At 40.6% G+C, this 13,712-nt stretch overlaps 1 protein-coding gene across 1 annotated transcript; it reads right to left on the reverse strand.

Annotated features, from left to right (window-relative positions):
• Nucleotides 1–9,758: 9,758 nt before the first annotated feature.
• LOC107099795 (putative Dol-P-Glc:Glc(2)Man(9)GlcNAc(2)-PP-Dol alpha-1,2-glucosyltransferase) lies at nucleotides 9,759–13,184 on the reverse strand. The gene is made up of 3 exons (XM_015398065.1): nucleotides 12,762–13,184; nucleotides 12,362–12,559; nucleotides 9,759–12,287 (listed from the first exon to the last, which is right to left on the reverse strand). Exons 1-3 carry the CDS (start codon nucleotides 12,924–12,926, stop codon nucleotides 11,226–11,228), a joined length of 1,425 nt encoding a protein of 474 aa, XP_015253551.1. The 5' UTR covers nucleotides 12,927–13,184; the 3' UTR covers nucleotides 9,759–11,225.
• Nucleotides 13,185–13,712: the final 528 nt, after the last annotated feature.

Consider the following 13,712-nt stretch of genomic DNA (forward strand, 5'->3'; position numbering starts at 1 on the left):
CTTTCCATTCTGCTCAATAAACATAATTGTTTCCTGCAATAAAAATAAAAGCATAACCTTCAAAAAAAAATAAAACTATCTGAAACTTTGATGAGGGTTTACAAAACTAATAAAAACTAACTGAACTTTAAGAAACTGTAATTAGATTTCACTTGTATTTTTATCATAGAGCATTAATATGAGGTTCATTTTCCGGTCACTTTTGTTGCTTTTTTTTTGTAAAGCTTTACAGCAGACGACGGCAGGTACAGGAGTCAGGTCACTTGTTGCTGCAGCAGCCTGTCCTTATCCGGGATTTTATTTTCTATATTCTTTCTGCATCTACAGTTCTTTGCGAGAGCATTCGCCCTGTAAATTTTTAACTTTTGCCACTATTTAGGTTTCAAAAATAAAGATATAAAATTTTTATTCTATGTGAAGAATCAACAGAAAGTGGAACACAATCATGAAGTTGAACGAAATGTATTGGATATTTGAAATTTTATAGCAAATAAAAACTGAGAAGGTGGTTGTGAAAATATTCAGCTTTCCTGAGGAAATGCTTTGTAGCACCAACTTTTGCTGTGATTACAGCTGCAAGTCGCCGGGGGAATGTCTCTATCAGTTTTGCACATGGAGAAACTGAAATGTTTGCCTATTCTTCCTGCAAACAGCTGCAGCTTAGTGAGGTTGGATGGAGAGCATTTATGAACACCAGTTTTCAGTTCTTTCCACAAATTCTTGATTGGATTCTGGTCTGGAATTTGACTTGGCCATTCTAACACCTGATATGTCAACTTGTGAACCATTCCAATGTAGATTTAGCTTTATGCTTTGGATCATTGTCTTGTTGGAAGAATAATCTCCGTCCCAGTCTCTGGTCTGTGGCAGACTCCAATGGGTTTTCTTACAGAATGATCCTATATTTGGCTCCATCCATCTTCCCATCAACTTTAACCATCTTCTCTGTCCCTGCTGAAGAAAAGCCGTCCCAGACCATGATGCTGTTACCACCATGTTTGACAGTGGACATGATGTGTTCAGGGTGATGAGTTGTGTTGTTTTACACCAAACATAATATTTTGTATTGCTAGAAAACGTTTGATTTTGGTTTCATCTGAGCAGAGCACATTCTTCCACAGGTTTGCTGTGTCTCCCAGGTGACTTTTATGGATATCTTTAAGAAATGTCTTTCTTCCGTTAAGGCCAGATTTGTGCATTACACAACTGATTTTTGTCCTATAGATAGACTCCCCCCCCTCAGCTGTAGATCTCTGCAGTTCATTCAGAGTGATCATGGGTCTTTTGGCTGCATCTCTAATCAGTCTTCTCCTTGTTTGAGCTGAAAGTTTAGAGGGATGGCTGGTCTTCGTAGATTTGCAGTGGCCTGATAGTCCTTCCATTCCACTATTATTTCAATGCATAGTGCTCATTGGGATGTTCAAAGCTTTAGAAATCGTTTTGTATCCAAATCTAACTTTAAACTTCTCCAAAAAGTATCTCAGATATGCCTGGTGTGTTCCTCATGCTCAGAGCAGGTGTATTCATAGGAGGACTTTATTACACACAAGTGGATTCTATTTATCATCATCAGTCACTTAGATCAACATTTTATCATTCAGAGATCCTCACTGAACTTGTGGAGAGAGTTTGCTGCACTGAACGTAAAGGGGATGATTCATTTTGCACGCCCAACTTATAAGCTATAACTCAGACTAATGAAACCTGAACTAAATCTAAGCATTTTTAAAAGATCTAAACTAGTTAAAAAATACTGAAAATGAAATAAAACTAATATAGAACTGAACATCAGAAGTCAAATCTAAATAAAAATAAAAACGAATAAAAACGTCATAACTATTTTAACCTTTCTGCTCATGTGACGCCTAGTATGAAGGAATATCCATGAGTTATTGCATTTAACCAAGATTACTTGGTTAGAACATTTCCTCACCAGCTGTCTTTATAAACTGATCTTGAATTTATAACCAGAATCTAATTTGGATGGTGTTCTTCATTTTATTCCCTTAAGACGGTTGTTTGATTTAACAGTTCAACCACAAAGTGAACAAAGGAAACCATTAAGTTTATAGTTTAGACAAGGACAACCAAAATAGCAGACAAACATGGATAGAACATAGACAGCTGCCAAATTTTTGTTGTCTCCGTTTATTTATGCTTCCCTTTGATTATGGCTAAAGACTCGCTGAAAACACTATTTTGGAAAGCAATCAGGGCAGCAGCTAACCTTAAAGCATATTAATATAAAGCAGGAGTTCTATTTGTGTTCCAATGGCCTAGTCCAAGTCCGGATCTAAATCTGATGCTACGTTCAGACGGCACGCTGCAGAAGAGCAGAAGCAGCTAGTTTACATGCAAAGTCGATAGTTGATGTGCATCAAAAGGTTCTGCAGCAGGAGCAGAGTATCTTGAAGCATCTGAGCAGCTTCCTGCACCCGTGACGCGCTTCAGAAGCAGAAGCTGCTGGATTTGGAAAAATTAAACTTTTGCTGCTTAACGCCACATCAACCATTTAGAGAAGCTGATCTGGGAGCTGGCAGGGAGACAGACACAGCGCTTCTCATGCAGATCGCTATGATCACTCCTCTGAAACAATTTATTAATGCGTAAATTAACTTAACATGTTGAAACTTGCTAGCGAAATATGTTCGATTTTATTATTCTGGTGCCTGTAGTTTGGATTACATACATGAAAAACGCCTTCCAGGCACCACGAACAGTAGTGGAAAACCTCCAAGAGGTCACCAGGCCAGAGGCTGACGTTGAACGGGATTCCCAATGACGGAGCACCACCGGTGTACGCGGGTCTGAGCGGCTCCGTCAGCAAAATAATATTTGAAGACTGGATCATAATCTTGATGAACTGACTACATAGATGAATTTTTCAGGTTTACTTTCTCACTTAAAAACATATTACCATTACTTATAACTGCAAATGTAGCAAAGTCGCTCACTGCAATTGAAGCATCAGATGCATCTGGACAAACTTTACTTGACGTCTGACCTTAATGTGGACAAGCATCAAAAATGAAGCAACATAAGCTTTTTTGCTGCTTTGAATGCTTGCGGTCTGAACGTAGTATTATTCATTAAAAAACCCAAGCGATTACCTCGATTTCATCCGCCATTGTTACAGGCAAAGAAAGAATAGGGCAGCCCCGTATCAGACCAACTTTTGGACGATGCAGCTAGAGCAGCAAAGATGCTTCAGCCGCGTGTCAGAACTAAACTTGTACAAGCATCAAAATTGAAGCAGCACGTGCCTTTTTGCTGCTTCTGCCGCATGCAGTCTGATCGTAGTAATCATGACAAGACTTGGGGGAGCAGTGGCCTAGTAGTTAAGGCATAGCAGTTGGAATCCTGAGGTTGTGAGTTCAAAACCCACTCCCACAAACTGCCACTCTGTAACCCTAAGCAAAACACCCTTAACCCCACGTTGCTCCCCGGGCGCTGCAAATGGCAGCCCACTGCTCCCCAAGGGGATGGGTTAAATGCAGAGAGTGAATTTTCGTTGCGCTGTACTTGCGACAGTGTAACGACAATAAAACGCTGGAAAAAATATTGTTCTTGATAGGAGCTCTCCGACTCAGCTTGAGCTATTTTGCAAAGAATAGACATAATTTCAATCTCTATATGTGCAAAGCAGGTAAAAAAAAAAAGAAGCTATACAGAAATGTGTCGAGGGAAAATAAATATCAAGGAAGTAGTTCAAATGTTTTCTTACAGGGAGAGCCTTGAATGCCTGGAGTCACTATAAATAGCTTCATTTTCCCATGGCCCCCGAGGTAGAGAGAGAAGATGGAGGGATTGATTGAGGGTTGAAAACAGGCAGAGAGAGAGAGAAAGGCGCTAATATCTCTGTCAATCAAATGGGGCCGAAGGAGAGAGAAAACAACACAGACCACATTCACACAACCAACTGAAAAATTACATGATGTAGTGCAGGACAAAAAGCTTGAATGAGAAATTTCAAGGAGAACAGAATCTATTTCAGAACCCTGATTGGGATTTAAATAGACCTCAATTTAAGTTTTTACGTCAAATTCTCCAAAGCTTTTATTTTTCTTCTCCCCATTCAACGAGCTCACTGTCCAAATCCAAAATTACGATCTGCTAAATCAGCTGATACAAAAGCTTGTGTCAGGTTTTCATCCCTTAATAAAAAAAGACTTGACGCCTTAATGTTTGAGTAAGTCTAATGAACACTCTGCTCGATTACTGTCAGCCAGGGTCGTAATTAAGCTTGTCACTTCCTGACATGGCCCGTAACTTAGCAACAAAGCTGTATTGGGTCTCGTTTGAATATTTCTCTAAAAATCCAGACAAAAAATACAAACAGGGATGTTGAGGTTGCTTTATTTTTTAATCGGAAGGTAACATCATGACCATCAAATCTCCTCCAAAGCGTCCCTCACAGGACATCGAAATCTTACAGACAGCTCTTTAAAGTGAACGTGGGAAAGTCGTATAATTAAGGCTGTAATCAGGTTATAATTAATCAAATTAAGCACATGTTTTTGACCACTCCGCCCACCGAACTCCCACCGCTCTCACTGAAATAGAATGTTTTCATATATGCGCTGATTGTTTTGGGTTGTGCTCAGAAAGAAAGCATGCACACTCTCAGCCTAAGATGTACGTTAGTTGCTATGTACAGAAAATATAACAAACATGAGGTGAAGATGGGAGTGCTATTTTTATCATGAGCTGTAGGAGTAATATTACACTCTATTTAATTTCCATCAGCTTTGTTTAACTTAGCTCAGTTCGTTTCCCTTCTTTTTTTTTTCTCCCATAATGCAATTTGGCGATCGCTGAGATAAGACCTCCATGTTTGACAACATTAATCTATGAGAGGTTTTAAAGCAGACTCTGACAGAGAAGATCTTCTGATGTTAGTTAATGAAGAAATATACTACAAAAAAAAAAACAGGACACAACTTAAATAGGATCAGTTTAATCGGAAAAATATGTCAGTTAAAATTTTTACTTAATTTTTACTTAGTTTTTAGGTTTATGGTCATTTAATTCAGTGGTAAAAATGACGATAAGATGCAGACGATGGCATTCAAAAGTCACTGGATAATAAGTAAACTTGGGGGTGCCAAATTATTAAACTTAAATAAAGGAAAAGTGAGTCATATCCGTATTCTTAAAATGACTGAAATGATTGAGATTGTTTAATGATTAATGCCAAAGCAGCAACAAGAATGCCCTCTGGATCACACAAAGATAAGCTCTGTCCTAATTAAACCAACATACGAGTCACTTGTTCTCCCTAATCTCCCTTTATATATTATGCATGGCAGCTGTTTCGGTTGCCTTGGTACATTTGTGTGCTTCTGTGTGAAAACGTGATGCATTATGCACTAGGACACACCCCAGATGGATGCTTGAGGTTCTGTATGTGTCTGCAGAGGTGGATTCCCTGATCCGTTCTCCAAGTAAGTGCTGCAGCGTTCTCCCGAGAAGACGGGGGGGAGTGATGTGGTTAGTGGGAAGCTGACTGATGCGTAGTGAAAGGGTCGACTGTGTCTGAGGGAATCAGAAAGCAAACCGAGGAAGGCATGACTTCACCGCTGGTCTGCTGACTCCATAGAAGAATGAATACTCACACAACAGGATGAAGATAGTGTATGATGATCTGCTTTGACTCAAAGAAATATAACCTCACAGAAAGAATTAACTGACTGAATCTTAAATACCATTAATGTCAGAACTCATAAGTGTGGACCCAGAATTTCGGGCAGACAGATAAATGTAATTTACAAAAGTGTTTATTGAAAACATGTCGAATCTGCGACTCAGCAGCTAGGACGACAAAGGCCGGTCCGAGCCTAGAAGAAGGAGTGGAATCCAGCCAGATGATTTCCAAGAGCATACAGCGGGTGCCGCCCAGAGAAGGCTGCCAATAAGGCTGCCAATAAGGCTGCTGAACTGGCTGATAAGCAGAAGCAAGCAGGCGAGGGAAGGCAGGAGTTTCCAGAAGGCGAAGGCGAAGCCAGTGTCGACGAGGTAAGCAGGAGTCCAGGCCAGAAGATCAGAGATCCAAAGAGGTGCCAAAGGGAAATCCAAGACTGGATCGGGAGACAGATCCAGGGTCGTAAGCAGGCAGAATCAAGCAGGAGTCTGAAGACAGGTCAGGCAAACAGATCAGAACAGGGACAGGCTCAGAGGTCCAAAGGCAGAACTAGTCAGGATCAGGCAATCAGAAGAACACACAGGGTACGCTAGAGAACTATCACCTAATAATCAGGCACTGATGACTGTGGGCAAGCAGCTTAAATAGAGGCAGGAGCAGGTGGATGAGATAAACAGTTACGCTACATTCAGACCGCAAGTGCTGGACGCAGCAAAAAATAGCCTGCTGCTTCATTTTTGACAGCTGTACACATTGAGGTCAGATGTGACTCAAGAGCAGCTTTGACGCTCCTGAAGCGCACCCAGTAAAGTGTGCCCAGATGCGTCTGATGCTTCTACTGCTCCGGTGTTCAGTGGCAGAGAGCGGCTTTGCTATATTTGCTTTTATAAGTGGGCAAAAATGAATTTTAATATGTTTTTAAGAGAGGAAGTTCAACTCAAAACATAATCTGTGCAGTCAGTTAATTAAAATTACAATCCTGCCCTCTAATAAGAGACTTTAGCTGTCATATACCGTATATATGTGGATGCACTGTATATATACTGTATATACCCCATGCACCTTTTCCTCATTTTGGAACCTTCTTCTTTTTGACTATTGTGCCAATGTGATAAGTACATTTCTCCACTGTGAGATCAATAAAGTCAATTAATCAATCAACCAATATTATTTCATTGCGGGACCAGCACAAGCCCCCGTACATCGGCTGTCACTGGAAATCCCCTTCAACAGCAGCTTTTGCCCGGTCGCCACTTGGAGGTTTTCCGCTACTGTTCTTGGAGGCTGGAAGGAGATGTTAGCGGTTTTTTATGTACGTTTCAGAGTGCCTGTTTCAGAGGAGTGATAATAGCAATCTGTATCAGCCGTGCTGTGTCTGTCTCCCTGCCAGCTCCCAGATCAGCTTCTCTGATTGGTTCATGTGGTGCTTTGAGCAGCAAAAGTTACAATTTTTCCAACTCCAGCATCTGCTGCTTCTGAAGCACGTCACGCGCTGCAGAAGCTCATGAGGCACTGCTTCAGTTTCTTCGATGCATCAAGATGTGCTGCTCCTACTGCCCCAAACAGGAGTTTTTGATGATGCCTTAATATGCGTCAACCATTAACTTTGCATGTAAACCTGCTGCTTCTGCTGCTTTAATGAAATTAACCACTTAGCCAGTCATCAGTGCAAAGATCATGACAATAAAACTACTTTACAGTCCTGTAAGCTTTGCCTCTTCTATTTCTCAGAAGGATGCCTTGTTACCAGCTTGTCCTCTGATCCTATTTATTCTTTTTTTTTTCCCATCTCATTTTATTTATAGGTTTTATTAAGCCATGTATTCTCCTGCCACGACCCAGAGAGCAGTCTTTTAGTTCTGACAAACAGTATCATTAACTTTTTCTGTTGTTCTGTGCTAATAATGATTTGTTTTTTTACTTTAACAGAAACTCTAGAGGACTCATTAAGGCAGTGTGGGGTTACAGCTAGGAAAGTGAACAGATCAGCTTTAATGTGAAGATCTTTGAGGAAATCACAGATCAGTAAAAAAAAAAAACCTCAGTTTCTAAGAGTGACAGTGCTTCAATAGCTACAGATGTATTTATTTTTACTCTGATTTTTATGGATCATGAAACTGATTTTAGTACGAGGCAAAAATAAGGGACTAAAACCAACCTTGACCTTTATTAAACATCTTCTTTACTGAATTGTATTGATTCAGCCAAACTGGAAAGCTTTTAAGGACAAACAGCCAATTAAATGTCAAATCAAAGCAACCTAGTTTTGAACTCAGAAACCTTCATCTAGGTTTTCTTTTGGTCGTTAACCGGTGGATACCATGCAATCATTTTAAAATGCTCTACTTTTGTCTTTTCAGTCCACAAAAGATTTTCCAAAAAGATTTGAGATTTTTAGTTTTATTTGTTCTGCAGTGGATTTAGCCTTCAAATTCACCCATGGAGGCCGTTTGATGTATTGTGGATTAACCAACATGGACTTTAAATGAGTAATTGTGTTTGATTGTTAGACTCCTGGGAAAGTTAACCACTGTTTTCTGTATTTAAGGATAATGACTCTCGCTGCTATTCACTGGTGTCTTAAAAGCCTTAAAAATGGCCTTCTAACCCAGATACATAGTTGTTAACATCTTTGTTTCTCATCTTTTCTTCAATTTTAGGGCAGGGTGAGTTTCTTAATGAGATCTATAAACACACAGATCTATAAGCAAACTAGATTCTGGAGTTACTGAAATCAAACTAACTAAAAATCAAATAAAAATTAAAAAGAAACACTCATTCAAATCAAGTTATCATTATTGCAACATTGATTTTTTTCCGGAAGCTTTTTTCTGCTTCTTGATGGTGCAAATCTGTAACATTTACCCCATTTAACCAGTTCACTATCAGCAGAAATGAAGAGATAATGCTTAGAGAGGCCAAGCTATCATGGAGCTGTAGTTCTCCAAATGCCAGAACACAGCAGTGAGAAGGACCGCCGTGTTCTTTTGTCCTCCCCTGCAGTAAAAAAAAAATAAAAAATCAATGAAGCAGTGAGAGGGGGAAACAGAAAAGCTGAATTTCTGCTGGCTGAGCTTCTAGAAATTGAACTTTAATCTGGGGATGACAGAAAAAAAAGACCCTAAATAAACCATGAAGTAGATTTTTTACTGTTGGGAATGTAGATTTATACAAGACTGTCTCCTTGTGGTTGATCTGCAACATGGCAGCATGGTTATCTAAGAAAACCAGATCATTATTAGGAATTAGAAGGAATAGAAAAGCTTTATTTTTAGCTGCAAAATAAATGAAGAGAATGAGCCTTTTGTTTGCCCTTTTCAATGGTGAAAATTCCAGTGGTTTGTTCAGAATCCCTTCACATCTTCCACTGCAAAAAGGTCTTGGGGGGGCCAACAGGGGCTTGTTTAAATGAATCTAGTCCATGTTACGAAAACACACACAGAAAAAATGTAGATTTTCTTGAAAAAGATGTATTTTCCCTTAATTTAAGCAGAGAGGTAAAATTATTCACCATCAGAATAAGATGATTCCTGTTTAGAATAAAAAAACAACTTTAATGTTATGTCAAGTGCATAATAACCAGTTATCTTATTTTAAGGGGAAAATACTCATTCCCTTGAGAATTTATATACCTGCTCAAATGAAGATTAACTACACTTATATTTATAGGTAGCTGTTTTTAAATCAGTTTTTCCTGGCAAAAACTAACTTAATGTATTATATTCCCTGACTAAAGAACCCATAACCGATTCAAAATCCTGCTTTTACAATTGAATTTACTTAGAAATTGCAGCTTTAAGTTAAAGATGTATAAAGAGTTTTTATTGGTTAGATCAGGGTCTGCAGCCCTGGATTTGTAGCTCACTTGATTTGCTAAACAAACAGCTTTTCTCCTCTGTGCCCCCATTAAAAAAAAAAAAAAAAAAAAAAAATCCCCAACTTGTAAATTTGTTCTAAAAACGCCACTGCTTACTTTTGGCTTTAAACTTATAAAGTAAATAAAACACTTTAAAGAGGGATGAGGCACACACACATCCCTCACAAGAAAAGTTAAGCTAATTCCTAATGAAATTATATAATGTGGAATGTGTGAGGAATAAAGATCTCATTTTGCTGTAACGTTTTAATCAAAGCTGTATCAAGAATTTCACACAAGGAGACACAGAAAGATCACAATACAGTGAGGAAAAGGTTTAAAAGAAATCAAAGATCAAGTGTACAATTTTAGAATCAACAAGTGAAAGCAGCACCTTCCAGGAGTTTGCACCAATTAGAAATCCAAGAACTTGAGGAGTCTTAGCACTCTTTTACTGATCTCAAACCGCATATAAAAAAAAAGGAAAAGATGAAGACCTCTAAGCTGATCTTCAAGCAGGTGATTTATAAAGACCTCTGCATGCTGCTGTAGACGTCCAGGGACTAATCTATGATGCTAACCTGACTAGACATAGAAAATAACATTGTCAGACGCTGCAAAAGTAATTGCATGTACACAAAATGAGGGACAAAAACCTCACAGAATGCAACGATTCACCAATAAAACCAACTAAACACACAAAGACAGGTTTTCGGTTTTATCTCCAGTGGATCTACATGGCTTTAGGTGTAGGAAACATTTCTACCCTTCATATGTCAGCTAACAGTCCTGGGAATGTAAATCTGGAATGTCAGTGTTCTTCACTTGGCAAAAACAAAAAGCATTTTTTTGGTCTCTTCATTCAGCTCCCGTTCAGTTCATTCACCCAGAAACAATGTCTTTTATTTCCCCATTTGCATTTGTTTTGGTTCTAATTTCAGATTATTAACCTGGTTGAAGAATAATCCGCATAAAACCTAAATAATCACAAAAGAAGCATCAATGCAAACGTGGATCCATGCAGCAGAATGTTTCTTTCTTGTAAGCCAAGTGTAGTTGAGCCAGCTGCACCTGCAGTGCACAGCAAGTTTTAGATATGTACAACACTACGTTACTCTTACAGTTAGAAATCAGTAACCAAGGTAGACAGAAGGAACCAGAAATTATTTCATACCATCTGTTGTGTACAAAAAGGTTCCCCATCAGCTGATGGATGGTTGCTATGGTAGATAACTCCATCCTCTCTTTGTAAATCAGAGAATCTTCACCAACACTTTGCTTTTATTTCCTGAAAATCCATAATATTTCCCTGTACTGCCATCTGGACCCATCTAGATCTGCTGTATTTCAGAATCCGTCATAATCTCAACTCTGAACTGGATTATCTTGCATCAAATTCTGATTCTTTAAAGCGTTATATGTGATACATTCGTTTTTCCTGTTTGAATTCTGTCACTTTCAATACTTCTCAGGATATTTTGCTTCTTCAGAATGAAGAAAATTAACGATTCAACTGTAAAGAACCTCAAAGAAGAGCTGAAGGAGTTTTCCAAATGTTAGATCCTCTTCCAGACTGTCGTCTTTGTTGGTATAAGCCGACTCTTTTGGAATCAGGCTCAGTTATTCAGTCACTTAGACCCAGATTGCTGTTAAACTAACAGATTTTTGTTGAGTTATTAATGCCGGTTACTGCTGAATCTACTGGATCTCTGAGGAGATGCCGCCTCTTCACCACATGAACCTCTGTGTGGCCGTGCTGTCTGGCCAGTGGAAGGTTTTCGCCACAAAGATGTAGATGGTGGCTGCGTTAACGGCAGTGTACAGCAGGAACTCCACGACCAGCCGCGGAAGAGATGGGAGCGGCATGTGGAGGCGGTACATCAGGTACGGTACGATGAAGTACCTAAACTCCAGGAGCTTCTGGGGAACCGTGGCGCACAGGAGACACGCCAGGTAGGCCAGAGTCCAGAAGAGGGAGCGGGACTTAAAGGAGTCTAGAAAGTTCCACCCGGCAAAAACGTACGCCGGGACGAGGAGAAAGCGAACCAGCTCGTGCCTCTGGAAGACTTTCTTCCACACGTAGAAGGGGAAGTGACGGTTATCTGCCAGGAGGTACTTGTGGACAAACGTAAACTTCCAAACGAGGAGCAGGGAAACAGTGGTGACGAAGAGGAAGAAGAACGGCTGCTTCCTCAGACCATGGAGGAAGCGGAGGGCGCGGTGGTAGCAGAGCGAGACGGGGAGGGAGAAGAAGAGGGAGAAGGAGAAGAAGTAGAAGAGCTGGGGGAGGTTAAGGCAGGCTTCGTGGCTCGTCCTGTCGCCCACCACTATCCCGTCGTTCAACAGCACAAACGCCAGGAAAGCCACGCCCACCACAGCATAAGGCCAGGCCACCTGCAGCACCGCCTTTACGTGTCCAGGCGAGGTGAGGAACTCCAACAAGAATCCCGTCACTTTCTTAGCCCCGCTCAGCGACAGAGGAACCTGTGAGGGTGGAGACTTCTCATCTCTCTTCTTCGAATGCTCCGTCCTCCAGGCCTCGTCCATCTTGGTGGCCACCAGTGTGCCGGCGCAGAACGCCACCCAGATGATATTGGTCTGGCGGAAGAGCACGGAGCAGACGCCGAGCAGCGCAGAGGCTTTGTGGCAGCCGTACAGCGTCATGAGGTACGCGAAGAGGATGAAGAAGGTGGAGCCGGCGTCTGTGTAGTAGAGGAAGTTGAAAAAATAAAGCACAGGGAAGGTGGAGAGAGACAGCGCTGAGAGGACTCTCCTGGTGGTCGTTCGGGTCTGAAAGAGAATTAAAAACAGCGTTAGTAAAGAGGAAAAAAAACAACAAACCTCACCCCAGGAGCCAGCCTTACCTTCTCCCTGTGGTGGAGCTTGGAGATCAACAGGTAGATCAGGTAGAGGTTTCCACAATTAAACAGTAGGTTGATGAAGCGCAGCATGGCGGTGGAGCACACTACACCCCCTGTCAGGTCGGCGAGCCACACCATCGGCTTGATGATGCCCACTGAGACCAGGTAAAGGCCAGGGAGGGTGGTGATCATGGGGTCCCACTGCAAACAAAAACAAAAAAAAAACCTTCAGTAACATCTGGACAAAGCTGTAAGCATCCATCCGTTACATTTAGAGGTTTTACTTGCTTTCAACAGTCTGTTAGTGAGATTAAAGCCTCTTCAAGCTGTCACGTGTCTCTGGTCAGATAACAAAAGCTCTGGTTTTAACCTTAATCCGTCACACTAATGGAGTCCTACTTACCTCGTTGAATTTCCCCTCGCAGTATCTCTGAGCCTGCGGGACGTGGAAGATCTCGTCCATATAAGGCTCCCTCTGCTCTCGAGTCACTCTGGAAAAAAGCAGGCAGGACACCAAGAAGTTGGTGCTGCACAGAGCCGTGAACATGTATCCTTCAAATTTCTCCATGTTTTGTTTTTTTTCTTCTTTCCTTTTTACAACGAAACGCGACAAAACAGGCGGTTCGGTCCGATGCTAGCTGTTAACCTTATGCATATCGCGCATGGCGACCAGGTTCTAATATTAAAGCCGCTGCGCAATACAAAATCAAAGCTGAAATGGCAAAAATGTACACAATAAAAAAGGAAACCAAGGTGTTAGGATTTTTTTTTTCAACAGCTGGAAGTTCGCTTTAAAATTTAGTTCGGGTGGAAACAGCTTCATACTCAGTAGTTCCCAAAGCTTCCTCTGATACGTTAGTGCCGTTCTGCGCATGCGCAGTCAGCTGATTTGTGAACGCGCAACCAAAAATACATCAGGGTCGTCGTCGATTTTATTTAGTTAAAAATGCCTAAATGAAGTTTTCCCTCCCTCAAAATAGTAAACGTAGTAAAATATAACGTTTTAAAGGTTAATAATGTATTTCGTGGTTAAATAAATGCCTTAAAATCTTTTATGTTTTATCACTTGTCTCTGCCCGATCTGCACCTGAAATGGGACGCTACTAACTTTTTCCGCTTTAGATTTAAACATAAATCTAGTCTTTTTGAGTTTTATGTTTTCATTTCGTGTTAACTTTATGGTATATAGTGCGTAATCTAAAGAAAGAAACAACAAAAAGGCAGATAGATATGGTTTAACCATATTTTGCCGGACTGCTCTAAAGCATGCCCCATGATGACGTCAGAAAAGCGGTTTAACGAAAAAAATTTTTAAAGCCTACAAAATTCATAAAACATATTTTTTAAGATTTGC

Source organism: Cyprinodon variegatus, unplaced genomic scaffold (genome assembly GCF_000732505.1).
Source record: "Cyprinodon variegatus isolate N-32 unplaced genomic scaffold, C_variegatus-1.0 Scaffold28, whole genome shotgun sequence".
Classification (NCBI taxonomy): Eukaryota; Metazoa; Chordata; class Actinopteri; order Cyprinodontiformes; family Cyprinodontidae; genus Cyprinodon; species Cyprinodon variegatus.

Coding starts and splice junctions, on each gene's coding strand:
- LOC107099795 (XM_015398065.1), bottom strand. CDS start 12,926: ATGGAGAAATTTGAAGGATACATGTTCACGGCTCTGTGCAGCACCAAC. Junction 12,560..12,761: donor GCGAGGGGAAATTCAACGAG/GTAAGTAGGACT, acceptor TTTTGTTTGCAG/TGGGACCCCATGATCACCAC. Junction 12,288..12,361: donor AGCTCCACCACAGGGAGAAG/GTAAGGCTGGCT, acceptor ATTCTCTTTCAG/ACCCGAACGACCACCAGGAG.